This window comes from Oncorhynchus mykiss, unplaced genomic scaffold, assembly GCF_013265735.2.
Source record: "Oncorhynchus mykiss isolate Arlee unplaced genomic scaffold, USDA_OmykA_1.1 un_scaffold_289, whole genome shotgun sequence".
Taxonomy (NCBI): Eukaryota; Metazoa; Chordata; class Actinopteri; order Salmoniformes; family Salmonidae; genus Oncorhynchus; species Oncorhynchus mykiss.
The window spans coordinates 78,926-92,500 of NW_023493741.1; the positions used below are offsets into that span (position 1 = coordinate 78,926).

Sequence of the window (13,575 nt, forward strand, 5' to 3'; positions counted from 1 at the left end):
AAGGCACAGTCAACTTAGTGTATGTAAACTTCTGACCCACTGGAATAGCGATACAGTGAGTTATAAGTGAAATAATCTGTCTGTAAACAATTGTTGGAAAAATGACTTGTGTCATGAACAGAACAGTAGATGTCCTAACCGGACTTGCCAAAACTATAGTTTGTTAACAAGAAATTTTGTGGAGTGGTTGAAAAACAAGTTTTAATGACTCCAATCTAAGGGTGTGTAAACTTCCGACTTCAGCTGTATTTACATATATACTCACTCACATAATATACTCTGAGTATATTATATATATATATATATATATATATATATATATATATATATATATATATATATATATATACAAAACATTATGAACAGACTCATGGTTAGAACGGAGCAAATATGTAAATAACAAAAACTGACTGTTTGTTTGTTTTCAGATACCAGAGTTTTAGAGTTCATTTCTCCTAAACAAGGTACATATCGTTTTTTTCATCAAAATTAAGTTCAGTATTTTGTTATGTTTTTATCCACCCTGTTCTAGTGTGTTTGGTGTTTTGTTGAATGTTTTTCATTTAGTATTTTGGTATTACTTCACATTATTATTATATCATTTAGTATTTGGTATTTTTACGTAGTCTAGTCCTCTCTTCTGAAAGTATTCAAGCCCCCTTTTTCAAAATTTGTTGTTAATTGTCGATCTACAAAAAATACTAGAATTTAAAAAAAGTAAAAATACTAGAATTTTAAAAAGCATTTAATAAAAGTGAAAAAACAATTATAATAAAGAAATAATAACAATATTATAATAATATATAATATTGTCTGACTTTTCCCTCGTTATGTGATGTTAGAGCTTATTATAAAATTATAAAATAATGAAATTACATTGTTTTTTTTTTCGTTTCATCAATACCCCATACTGACAATGCAAAAATAGGTTTTTAAAAATGTTTGTAAATGTAAAAAAAATAGTGTTCAGACCCTTTACTCAGTGTGTTGAAGCACCTTTACCAGTGAAGAAGCGACTCCGGGATTCTGTCCTTCTAGGCAGAGTTCCCCTGTCCAGTCTCAACATCAACAGTGAAGAGGCGACTCCGGGATGCTGTCCTTCTAGGCAGAGTTCCCCTGTCCAGTCTCAACGTCAACAGTGAAGAGGCGACTCCGGGATTCTGTCCTTCTAGGCAGAGTTCCCCTGTCCAGTCTCAACATCAACAGTGAAGAGGCGACTCCGGGAATCAGTCCTTCTAGGCAGAGTTCCCCTGTCCAGTCTCAACATCAACAGTGAAGAGGCGACTCCGGGATGCTGTCCTTCTAGGCAGAGTTCCCCTGTCCAGTCTCAACATCAACAGTGAAGAGGCGACTCCGGGATGCTGTCCTTCTAGGCAGAGTTCCCCTGTCCAGTCTCAACATCAACAGTGAAGAGGCGACTCCGGGATTCTGTCCTTCTAGGCAGAGTTCCCCTGTCCAGTCTCAACATCAACAGTGAAGAGGCGACTCCGGGAATCTGTCCTTCTAGGCAGAGTTCCCCTGTCCAGTCTCAACATCAACAGTGAAGAGGCGACTCCGGGATTCTGTCCTTCTAGGCAGAGTTCCCCTGTCCAGTCTCAACATCAACAGTGAAGAGGCGACTCCGGGATTCTGTCCTTCTAGGCAGAGTTCCCCTGTCCAGTCTCAACATCAACAGTGAAGAGGCGACTCCGGGATGCTGTCCTTCTAGGCAGAGTTCCTCTGTCCAGTGTCTGTGTTCTTTTTCCCATCTTAATCTTTTCTTTTTATTGGCCAGTCTGAAATATGGCTTTTTCTTTGAAAACTCTAGTTTGCACTATTCTGTGTACCTAGAAGGCCAGCATCCCGGAGTCGCCTCTTCACTGTTGACGTTGAGACTGGTGTTTTGCGGGTACAATTCAATGAAGCTGCCAGTTGAGGACTTTCGAGGTGTCTGTTTCTCAAACTTCATACTCTAATGTGCTTGTCCTCTTGTTGTGCACCGGGGCCTCCCAGTCTTCTTTCTATTCTGGTTAGAGCCAGTTTGCGCTATTCTGTGAAGGGAGCAGTACACAGTGTTGTACAAGATCTTCAGTTTCTTGGCAATTTCTCGCACGGAATAGCCTTCATGTCTCACAGCAACACCATCGTCCCGTTTCAAGCAGACCACCATAGTCCCTGTGCCCAAGAACACAAAGGCAACCTGCCTAAATGACTACAGACCCGTAGCACTCACGTTGGTAGCTATGAAGTGCTTTGAAAGGCTGGTAATGGCTCACAGCAACACCATCATCCCGTAAACCCTAGACCCACTCCAATTCGGATACCGCACCAACAGATCCACAGATGACGCAATCTCATTCGTTACTCCACACTGCCTTTTCCCACCTGGACAAAAAGGAACACCTATGTGAGAATGCTGTTCATTGACTACAGCTCAGCGTTCAACACCATGGTGCCCAACGAACCTCATACCAGGTGGTAAATGGTAGGCAACAACACATCTGCCATGGAGGCCCCCCCCAGGGATGCGTGCTTAGTCTCCTCCTGTATTCCCTGTTCATCCACGACTGCGTGGCCACGCACGACTCCAACACCATCAGGTTTGCTGACGACCCAACTGTTGTAGGCCTGATCACAGACAACGATGAGACAGCCTATAGGGAGGAGATCCGAGACCTGGCAGTGTGGTGCTAGGATAACAACCGTGGACTACAGAAAAAGGAGGGCTGAACACACCCCCATTCACATCGACAAAGCTGTAGTGGAGCGGGTCGAGAGTTTTAAGTTCCTTGGTGTCCACATAACCCAAATCATGGCCCAAACACACCAACAAAGTTGTGAAGAACTAAGACACTGCATTGCAGTGCTTGAGGCATCAGTACATACCCAGCTTCGATCCTGGGCTGTGTCGCAGCCGGCCGCGACAGGGAGACCTGTGAAGCGGTGCACAATTGGACCAGCGTCGTCCAGGTTAGGGGAGGGATTGGTGGCCGGGATGTCCTTGTCCCATCACACTCTAGCAACTCCTTGTGGTAGGCCGGGCTCAGTGCACGCTGACATGATCACTAGTTGTACAGTGTTTCCTCCAACACATTTGTGCTTCCGGGTTAAGTGAGCAGTGTGCCAAGAAGCAGTGCAGCTTGGCTGAGTTGTGTTTCGGAGGACGCGTTGCTCTCGACCTTCGCCTCGCCCTAGTCCGTACGGGAGTTGCAGCGATGTGACAAGACTGTAACTACCAATTGGATATCACGAAATTGGGGAGAAAAAGGGGTAAAAAGTTGTTTTAAATTATATTAAAGTTGTGGAGGGCACGACAAAGCATTTTCCCCCTCAGGAGACTGAAAAGATTTGGCAATGGTCCTGAGATCCTCAAAAAGTTCTACAGCTGCACCATCGAGACCATCCTTACCGGCTGCATCACTGCATCACTGCCTGCTTGGCATCCGACCGTAAGGCGATACAGAGGGTAGTGCGTACAGCCCAGTACATCACTGGGGCCAAGCTTCCTTCCATCAAGGACCTCTATACCAGGCGGTGTCAGAGGAAGGCCCAAAAAATGGTCAGAGACTCCAGTCATCAAGTCATAGACTGTTCTCTCTGCTACCTCACGGCAAGCGGTACCGGAGCGCCAAGTCTGAGTCATAAAGGCTCTTTAACAGCTTCTACCAAAATATACTTTTGAACAGCAATTAATCAAATGGCCACCGGGACTGTTTAGATTGACTCTGTACCGGTACCCCCTGTATAAAACCTCCACATTGACTCTGTACCGGTACCCCCTGTATATAGCCTCCACATTGACTCTGTACCGTAATACCCTGTATATAGTCTCCACATTGACTCTGTACCGTAATACCCTGTATATAGTCTCCACATTGACTCTGTACCAGTACCCCCTGTATATAGCCTCCACATTGACTCTGTACCGGTACCCCCTGTATATAGTCTCCACATTGACTCTGTACCGTAACACCCTGTATATAGCCTCCACATTGACTCTGTACCGGTACCCCCTGTATATAACCTCCACATTGACTCTGTACCGGTACCCCCTGTATATAGCCTCCACATTGACTCAGTACCGTAACACCCTGTATATAACCTCCATATTGATTCTGTACCGGTACCCCCTGTATATAGCCTCCACATTGACTCAGTACCGGTACCCCCTGTATATAGTCTCCACATTGACTCTGTACCGGTACCCCCTGTATATAGTCTCCACATTGACTCTGTACCGTAACACCCTGTATATAGCCTCCACATTGACTCTGTACCGTAACACCCTGTATATAGCCTCCACATTGACTCTGTACCAGTACCCCCTGTATATAGCCTCCACATTGACTCTGTACCGATACCCCCTGTATATAACCTCCACATTGACTCTGTACCGGAACCCCGTGTATATAGCCTCATTACTAACCTGTACCCCCGCACATTGACTCAGTACCGGTACCCCCTGTATATAGCCTCATTACTAACCTGTACCCCAGCAAATTAACTCAGTACCGGTACCCCCTGTATATAACCTCCACATTGACTCTGTACCGTAATACCCTGTATATAGTCTCCACATTGACTCTGTACCATAATACCCTGTATATAGTCTCCACATTGACTCTGTACCAGTACCCCCTGTATTTAGCCTCCACATTGACTCTGTACCGGTACCCCCTGTATATAACCTCCACATCGACTCTGTATCGGAACCCCGTGTATATAGCCTCATTACTAACCTGTACCCCAGCACATTAACTCAGTACCGGTACCCCCTGTATATAACCTCCACATTGACTCTGTACCGTAATACCCTGTATACAGTATCCACATTGACTCTGTACCAGTACCCCCTGTATATAGCCTCCACATTGACTCTGTACCGGAACCCCGTGTATATAGCCTCATTACTAACCTGTACCCCAGCACATTGACTCTGTACCGGTACCCCCTGTATATAGCCTCCACATTGACTCTGTACCGTAATACCCTGTATATAGTCTCCACATTGACTCTGTACCGGTACCCCCTGTATATAACCTCCACATTAACTCAGTACCGGTACCCCCTGTATATAGCCTCCACATTGACTCTGTACCGGTACCCCCTGTATATAGCCTCCACATTGACTCTGTACCGGTACCCCCTGTATATAACCTCCACATTGACTCTGTACCGGTACCCCCTGTATATAGCCTCCACATTGACTCTGTACCGTAATACCCTGTATATAGTCTCCACATTGACTCTGTACCGTAATACCCTGTATATAGTCTCCACATTGACTCTGTACCAGTACCCCCTGTATATAGCCTCCACATTGACTCTGTACCGGTACCCCCTGTATATAACCTCCACATTGACTCTGTACCGGAACCCCGTGTATATAGCCTCATTACTAACCTGTACCCCAGCACATTAACTCAGTACCGGTACCCCCTGTATATAACCTCCACATTGACTCTGTACCGTAATACCCTGTATACAGTATCCACATTGACTCTGTACCAGTACCCACTGTATATAGCCTCCACATTGACTCTGTACCGGAACCCCGTGTATATAGCCTCATTACTAACCTGTACCCCAGCACATTGACTCTGTACCGGTACCCCCTGTATATAGCCTCCACATTGACTCTGTACCGTAATACCCTGTATATAGTCTCCACATTGACTCTGTACCGTAATACCCTGTATATAGTCTCCACATTGACTCTGTACCGGTACCCCCTGTATATAACCTCCACATTAACTCAGTACCGGTACCCCCTGTATATAGCCTCCACATTGACTCTGTACCGGTACCCCCTGTATATAGCCTCCACATTGACTCTGTACCGGTACCCCCTGTATATAACCTCCACATTGACTCTGTACCGGTACCCCCTGTATATAACCTCCACATTAACTCAGTACCGGTACCCCCTGTATATAGCCTCCACATTGACTCTGTACCGGTACCCCCTGTATATAGCCTCCACATTGACTCTGTACCGTTACACCCTGTATATAACCTCCACATTGACTCGGTACCGTAACACCCTGTATATAGCCTCCACATTGACTCTGTACCGTAACACCCTGTATATAGCCTCCACATTGACTCTGTACCGTAACACCCTGTATATAGCCTCCACATTGACTCTGTACCGTAATACCCTGTATATAGCCTCCACATTGACTCTGTACCGGTACCCCTGTATATAACCTCCACATTGACTCAGTACCGGTACCCCCTGTATATAGCCTCCACATTGACTCTGTACCGTAACACCCTGTATATAGCCTCCACATTGACTCTGTACCGTAATACCCTGTATATAGCCTCCACATTGACTCTGTACCGGTACCCCCTGTATATAACCTCCACATTGACTCTGTACCGGTACCCCCTGTATATAGCCTCCACATTTACTCTGTACCGTAACACCCTGTATATAGCCTCCACATTGACTCTATACCGTAATACCCTGTATATAGCCTCCACATTAACTCAGTACCGGAACCCCGTGTATATAGCCTCCACATTAACTCTGTACCGGTACCTCCTGTATATAGTCTAAAAATTGACTCTGTACCGGAACCCCGTGTATATAGCCTCCACATTAACTCAGTACCGGTACCCCCTGTATATAGCCTCCACATTAACTCAGTACCGGTACCCCCTGTATATAGCCTCCACATTAACTCAGTACCGGTACCCCCTGTATATAGCCTCCACATTAACTCAGTACCGGTACCCCCTGTATATAGTCTCAAAATTGACTCTGTACCGGTACCCCCCTGTATATAGTCTCCACATTGACTCTGTACCGGTACCCCCTGTATATAACCTCCACATTGACTCAGTACCGGTACCCCCTGTATATAACCTCCATATTGATTCTGTACCGGTACCCCCTGTATATAGCCTCCACATTGACTCAGTACCGGTACCCCCTGTATATAGTCTCCACATTGACTCTGTACCGGTACCCCCTGTATATAGTCTCCACATTGACTCTGTACCGTAACACCCTGTATATAGCCTCCACATTGACTCTGTACCGTAACACCCTGTATATAGCCTCCACATTGACTCTGTACCAGTACCCCCTGTATATAGCCTCCACATTGACTCTGTACCGATACCCCCTGTATATAACCTCCACATTGACTCTGTACCGGAACCCCGTGTATATAGCCTCATTACTAACCTGTACCCCCGCACATTGACTCAGTACCGGTACCCCCTGTATATAGCCTCATTACTAACCTGTACCCCAGCAAATTAACTCAGTACCGGTACCCCCTGTATATAACCTCCACATTGACTCTGTACCGTAATACCCTGTATATAGTCTCCACATTGACTCTGTACCGTAATACCCTGTATATAGTCTCCACATTGACTCTGTACCGGTACCCCCTGTATATAACCTCCACATTAACTCAGTACCGGTACCCCCTGTATATAGCCTCCACATTGACTCTGTACCGGTACCCCCTGTATATAGCCTCCACATTGACTCTGTACCGGTACCCCCTGTATATAACCTCCACATTGACTCTGTACCGGTACCCCCTGTATATAGCCTCCACATTGACTCTGTACCGTAATACCCTGTATATAGTCTCCACATTGACTCTGTACCGTAATACCCTGTATATAGTCTCCACATTGACTCTGTACCAGTACCCCCTGTATATAGCCTCCACATTGACTCTGTACCGGTACCCCCTGTATATAACCTCCACATTGACTCTGTACCGGAACCCCGTGTATATAGCCTCATTACTAACCTGTACCCCAGCACATTAACTCAGTACCGGTACCCCCTGTATATAACCTCCACATTGACTCTGTACCGTAATACCCTGTATACAGTATCCACATTGACTCTGTACCAGTACCCCCTGTATATAGCCTCCACATTGACTCTGTACCGGAACCCCGTGTATATAGCCTCATTACTAACCTGTACCCCAGCACATTGACTCTGTACCGGTACCCCCTGTATATAGCCTCCACATTGACTCTGTACCGTAATACCCTGTATATAGTCTCCACATTGACTCTGTACCGTAATACCCTGTATATAGTCTCCACATTGACTCTGTACCGGTACCCCCTGTATATAACCTCCACATTAACTCAGTACCGGTACCCCCTGTATATAGCCTCCACATTGACTCTGTACCGGTACCCCCTGTATATAGCCTCCACATTGACTCTGTACCGGTACCCCCTGTATATAACCTCCACATTGACTCTGTACCGGTACCCCCTGTATATAACCTCCACATTAACTCAGTACCGGTACCCCCTGTATATAGCCTCCACATTGACTCTGTACCGGTACCCCCTGTATATAGCCTCCACATTGACTCTGTACCGTTACACCCTGTATATAACCTCCACATTGACTCGGTACCGTAACACCCTGTATATAGACTCCACATTGACTCTGTACCGTAACACCCTGTATATAGCCTCCACATTGACTCTGTACCGTAACACCCTGTATATAGCCTCCACATTGACTCTGTACCGTAATACCCTGTATATAGCCTCCACATTGACTCTGTACCGGTACCCCTGTATATAACCTCCACATTGACTCTGTACCGGTACCCCCTGTATATAGCCTCCACATTGACTCTGTACCGTAACACCCTGTATATAGCCTCCACATTGACTCTGTACCGTAATACCCTGTATATAGCCTCCACATTGACTCTGTACCGGTACCCCCTGTATATAACCTCCACATTGACTGTGTACCGGTACCCCCTGTATATAGCCTCCACATTTACTCTGTACCGTAACACCCTGTATATAGCCTCCACATTGACTCTATACCGTAATACCCTGTATATAGCCTCCACATTAACTCAGTACCGGAACCCCGTGTATATAGCCTCCACATTAACTCTGTACCGGTACCTCCTGTATATAGTCTAAAAATTGACTCTGTACCGGAACCCCGTGTATATAGCCTCCACATTAACTCAGTACCGGTACCCCCTGTATATAGCCTCCACATTAACTCAGTACCGGTACCCCCTGTATATAGCCTCCACATTAACTCAGTACCGGTACCCCCTGTATATAGCCTCCACATTAACTCAGTACCGGTACCCCCTGTATATAGTCTCCACATTGACTCTGTACCGGTACCCCCCTGTATATAGTCTCCACATTGACTCTGTACCGGTACCCCCTGTATATAACCTCCACATTGACTCAGTACCGGTACCCCCTGTATATAACCTCCATATTGATTCTGTACCGGTACCCCCTGTATATAGCCTCCACATTGACTCAGTACCGGTACCCCCTGTATATAGCCTCCACATTGACTCTGTACCAGTACCCCCTGTATATAGCCTCCACATTAACTCAGTACCGGTACCCCCTGTATATAGCCTCCACATTAACTCAGTACCGGTACCCCCTGTATATAGCCTCCACATTAACTCAGTACCGGTACCCCCTGTATATAGCCTCCACATTAACTCAGTACCGGTACCCCCTGTATATAGCCTCCACATTGACTCTGTACCGGTACCCCCTGTATATAGCCTCCACATTGACTCTGTACCAGTACCCCCTGTATATAGCCTCCACATTAACTCAGTACCGGTACCCCCTGTATATAGCCTCCACATTAACTCAGTACCGGTACCCCCTGTATATAGTCTCCACATTGACTCTGTACCGGTACCCCCCTGTATATAGTCTCCACATTGACTCTGTACCGGTACCCCCTGTATATAACCTCCACATTGACTCAGTACCGGTACCCCCTGTATATAACCTCCATATTGATTCTGTACCGGTACCCCCTGTATATAGCCTCCACATTGACTCAGTACCGGTACCCCCTGTATATAGCCTCCACATTAACTCAGTACCGGTACCCCCTGTATATAGCCTCCACATTAACTCAGTACCGGTACCCCCTGTATATAGCCTCCACATTAACTCAGTACCGGTACCCCCTGTATATAGCCTCCACATTAACTCAGTACCAGTACCCCCTGTATATAGCCTCCACATTAACTCAGTACCGGTACCCCCTGTATATAGTCTCCACATTGACTCTGTACCGGTACCCCCCTGTATATAGTCTCCACATTGACTCTGTACCGGTACCCCCTGTATATAACCTCCACATTGACTCAGTACCGGTACCCCCTGTATATAACCTCCATATTGATTCTGTACCGGTACCCCCTGTATATAGCCTCCACATTGACTCAGTACCGGACCCCCTGTATATAACCTCCACATTAACTCAGTACCGGTACCCCCTGTATATAGCCTCCACATTGACTCTGTACCGGTACCCCCTGTATATAACCTCCACATTGACTCGGTACCGTAACACCCTGTATATAGCCTCCACATTGACTCTGTACCGTAACACCCTGTATATAGCCTCCACATTGACTCTGTACCGTAACACCCTGTATATAGCCTCCACATTGACTCTGTACCGTAATACCCTGTATATAGTCTCCACATTGACTCTGTACCGTAATACCCTGTATATAGTCTCCACATTGACTCTGTACCGGTACCCCCTGTATATAACCTCCACATTAACTCAGTACCGGTACCCCCTGTATATAGCCTCCACATTGACTCTGTACCGGTACCCCCTGTATATAGCCTCCACATTGACTCTGTACCGGTACCCCCTGTATATAACCTCCACATTGACTCTGTACCGGTACCCCCTGTATATAACCTCCACATTAACTCAGTACCGGTACCCCCTGTATATAGCCTCCACATTGACTCTGTACCGGTACCCCCTGTATATAGCCTCCACATTGACTCTGTACCGTTACACCCTGTATATAACCTCCACATTGACTCGGTACCGTAACACCCTGTATATAGCCTCCACATTGACTCTGTACCGTAACACCCTGTATATAGCCTCCACATTGACTCTGTACCGTAACACCCTGTATATAGCCTCCACATTGACTCTGTACCGTAATACCCTGTATATAGCCTCCACATTGACTCTGTACCGGTACCCCTGTATATAACCTCCACATTGACTCTGTACCGGTACCCCCTGTATATAGCCTCCACATTGACTCTGTACCGTAACACCCTGTATATAGCCTCCACATTGACTCTGTACCGTAATACCCTGTATATAGCCTCCACATTGACTCTGTACCGGTACCCCCTGTATATAACCTCCACATTGACTCTGTACCGGTACCCCCTGTATATAGCCTCCACATTTACTCTGTACCGTAACACCCTGTATATAGCCTCCACATTGACTCTATACCGTAATACCCTGTATATAGCCTCCACATTAACTCAGTACCGGAACCCTGTGTATATAGCCTCCACATTAACTCTGTACCGGTACCTCCTGTATATAGTCTAAAAATTGACTCTGTACCGGAACCCCGTGTATATAGCCTCCACATTAACTCAGTACCGGTACCCCCTGTATATAGCCTCCACATTAACTCAGTACCGGTACCCCCTGTATATAGCCTCCACATTAACTCAGTACCGGTACCCCCTGTATATAGCCTCCACATTAACTCAGTACCGGTACCCCCTGTATATAGTCTCCACATTGACTCTGTACCGGTACCCCCCTGTATATAGTCTCCACATTGACTCTGTACCGGTACCCCCTGTATATAACCTCCACATTGACTCAGTACCGGTACCCCCTGTATATAACCTCCATATTGATTCTGTACCGGTACCCCCTGTATATAGCCTCCACATTGACTCAGTACCGGTACCCCCTGTATATAGCCTCCACATTGACTCTGTACCAGTACCCCCTGTATATAGCCTCCACATTAACTCAGTACCGGTACCCCCTGTATATAGCCTCCACATTAACTCAGTACCGGTACCCCCTGTATATAGCCTCCACATTAACTCAGTACCGGTACCCCCTGTATATAGCCTCCACATTAACTCAGTACCGGTACCCCCTGTATATAGCCTCCACATTGACTCTGTACGGGTACCCCCTGTATATAGCCTCCACATTGACTCTGTACCAGTACCCCCTGTATATAGCCTCCACATTAACTCAGTACCGGTACCCCCTGTATATAGCCTCCACATTAACTCAGTACCGGTACCCCCTGTATATAGTCTCCACATTGACTCTGTACCGGTACCCCCTGTATATAACCTCCACATTGACTCAGTACCGGTACCCCCTGTATATAACCTCCATATTGATTCTGTACCGGTACCCCCTGTATATAGCCTCCACATTGACTCAGTACCGGTACCCCCTGTATATAGTCTCCACATTGACTCTGTACCGGTACCCCCTGTATATAGTCTCCACATTGACTCTGTACCGTAACACCCTGTATATAGCCTCCACATTGACTCTGTACCGTAACACCCTGTATATAGCCTCCACATTGATTCTGTACCAGTACCCCCTGTATATAGCCTCCACATTGACTCAGTACCGGTACCCCCTGTATATAGCCTCCACATTGACTCTGTACCGGTACCCCCTGTATATAGTCTCCACATTGACTCAGTACCGGTACCTCGTTTAAGTTATTTTATTATTGTTTGTTTGTTTATTATTGTTATTTAGAAAATATTTTCTTAACTCTATTTCTTGAACTACATTGTTGGTAAGTTAAGTTAAGGTTGTAAGTAAACATTTTGTTGTTTTCGGCACAAATTACAAAACATTTTTTAGTTGATTTTGTACATTATTATTTTTTACAATTCTTCAAACTCCGTCAAGTTGGTTGTTGATCATGGCTAGACAGCCATTTTCAAGTCTTGCCATAGATTTTCAAGACGATTTCAAGTCAAAATTGTAACTATGCCACTCAGGAACATTCAGTGTCATCTTGGTAAGCAACTCCAGTGTTTATTTGGCCTTGTCTTTTAGTCTATTGTCCTGCTGAAAAGGTGAATTCATCTCCCAGTGTCTGTTGCAGACTGAACCAGGTTTTCCTCTGGGATTTAGCCTGTGTTTAGCTCTGTTACATTTATTTTATCCTAAAAATCTCCCTAGTCGATGACAAGCATACCCATAACATGATGCAGCCACCAACATGCTTGAAAACATGCTTTTTGTTCTATGTTGCTCTGTTTGTATGCTATGTCTTGCTTGTTCTATGTTGCTCTGTCTGTATGCTACATCTTGCTTGTCATATGTTGCTCTGTCTGTATGCTACATCTTGCTTGTCATATGTTGCTCTGTCTGTATGCTATGTCTTGTTTGTCATATGTTGTTCTGTCTGTATGCTACATCTTGTCTGTTCTATGTTGCTCTGCATGTGCTCACTGCTCAATGATTGTCTATATTGTAATTGTTTTTAATAACCTGCCCAGGGACTGCGGTTGAAAATTAGCCAGGTGGCTAAAACCGGCACTTTTACTGAAACGTTGATTAATGTGCACTGTCCCTGTAAAAATAAAATAAACTCAAACTCAAACTCAATATTTGAAGAATCAGTGATGTGTTGTTGGATTCGCAACGAACAAATTTGTATTCAAGACAAAGAGTTAATTTCTTTGCCACATTTGTTTGCAGTTTTACTTGAATGCTTCAATCTCAGTACGAGACAT

At 45.7% G+C, this 13,575-nt stretch overlaps 1 protein-coding gene across 5 annotated transcripts in view; it reads left to right on the top strand.

Annotated features, from left to right (window-relative positions):
* Nucleotides 1–13,575, top strand: part of cfi (complement factor I) — a 55,431-nt gene that overhangs the window by 37,049 nt on the left and 4,807 nt on the right. For all 5 annotated transcript variants that reach the window (XR_005042245.1, XM_036973669.1, XM_036973667.1 and 2 more), the window contains exon 9: nt 429–464. Coding sequence is in view for 4 of the 5 variants with exons in the window: in XM_036973669.1 (XP_036829564.1) it covers nt 429–464 (36 nt within the window). In the remaining variant the exon portion in view is untranslated. The remainder of the gene's footprint in view (nt 1–428; nt 465–13,575) is intronic.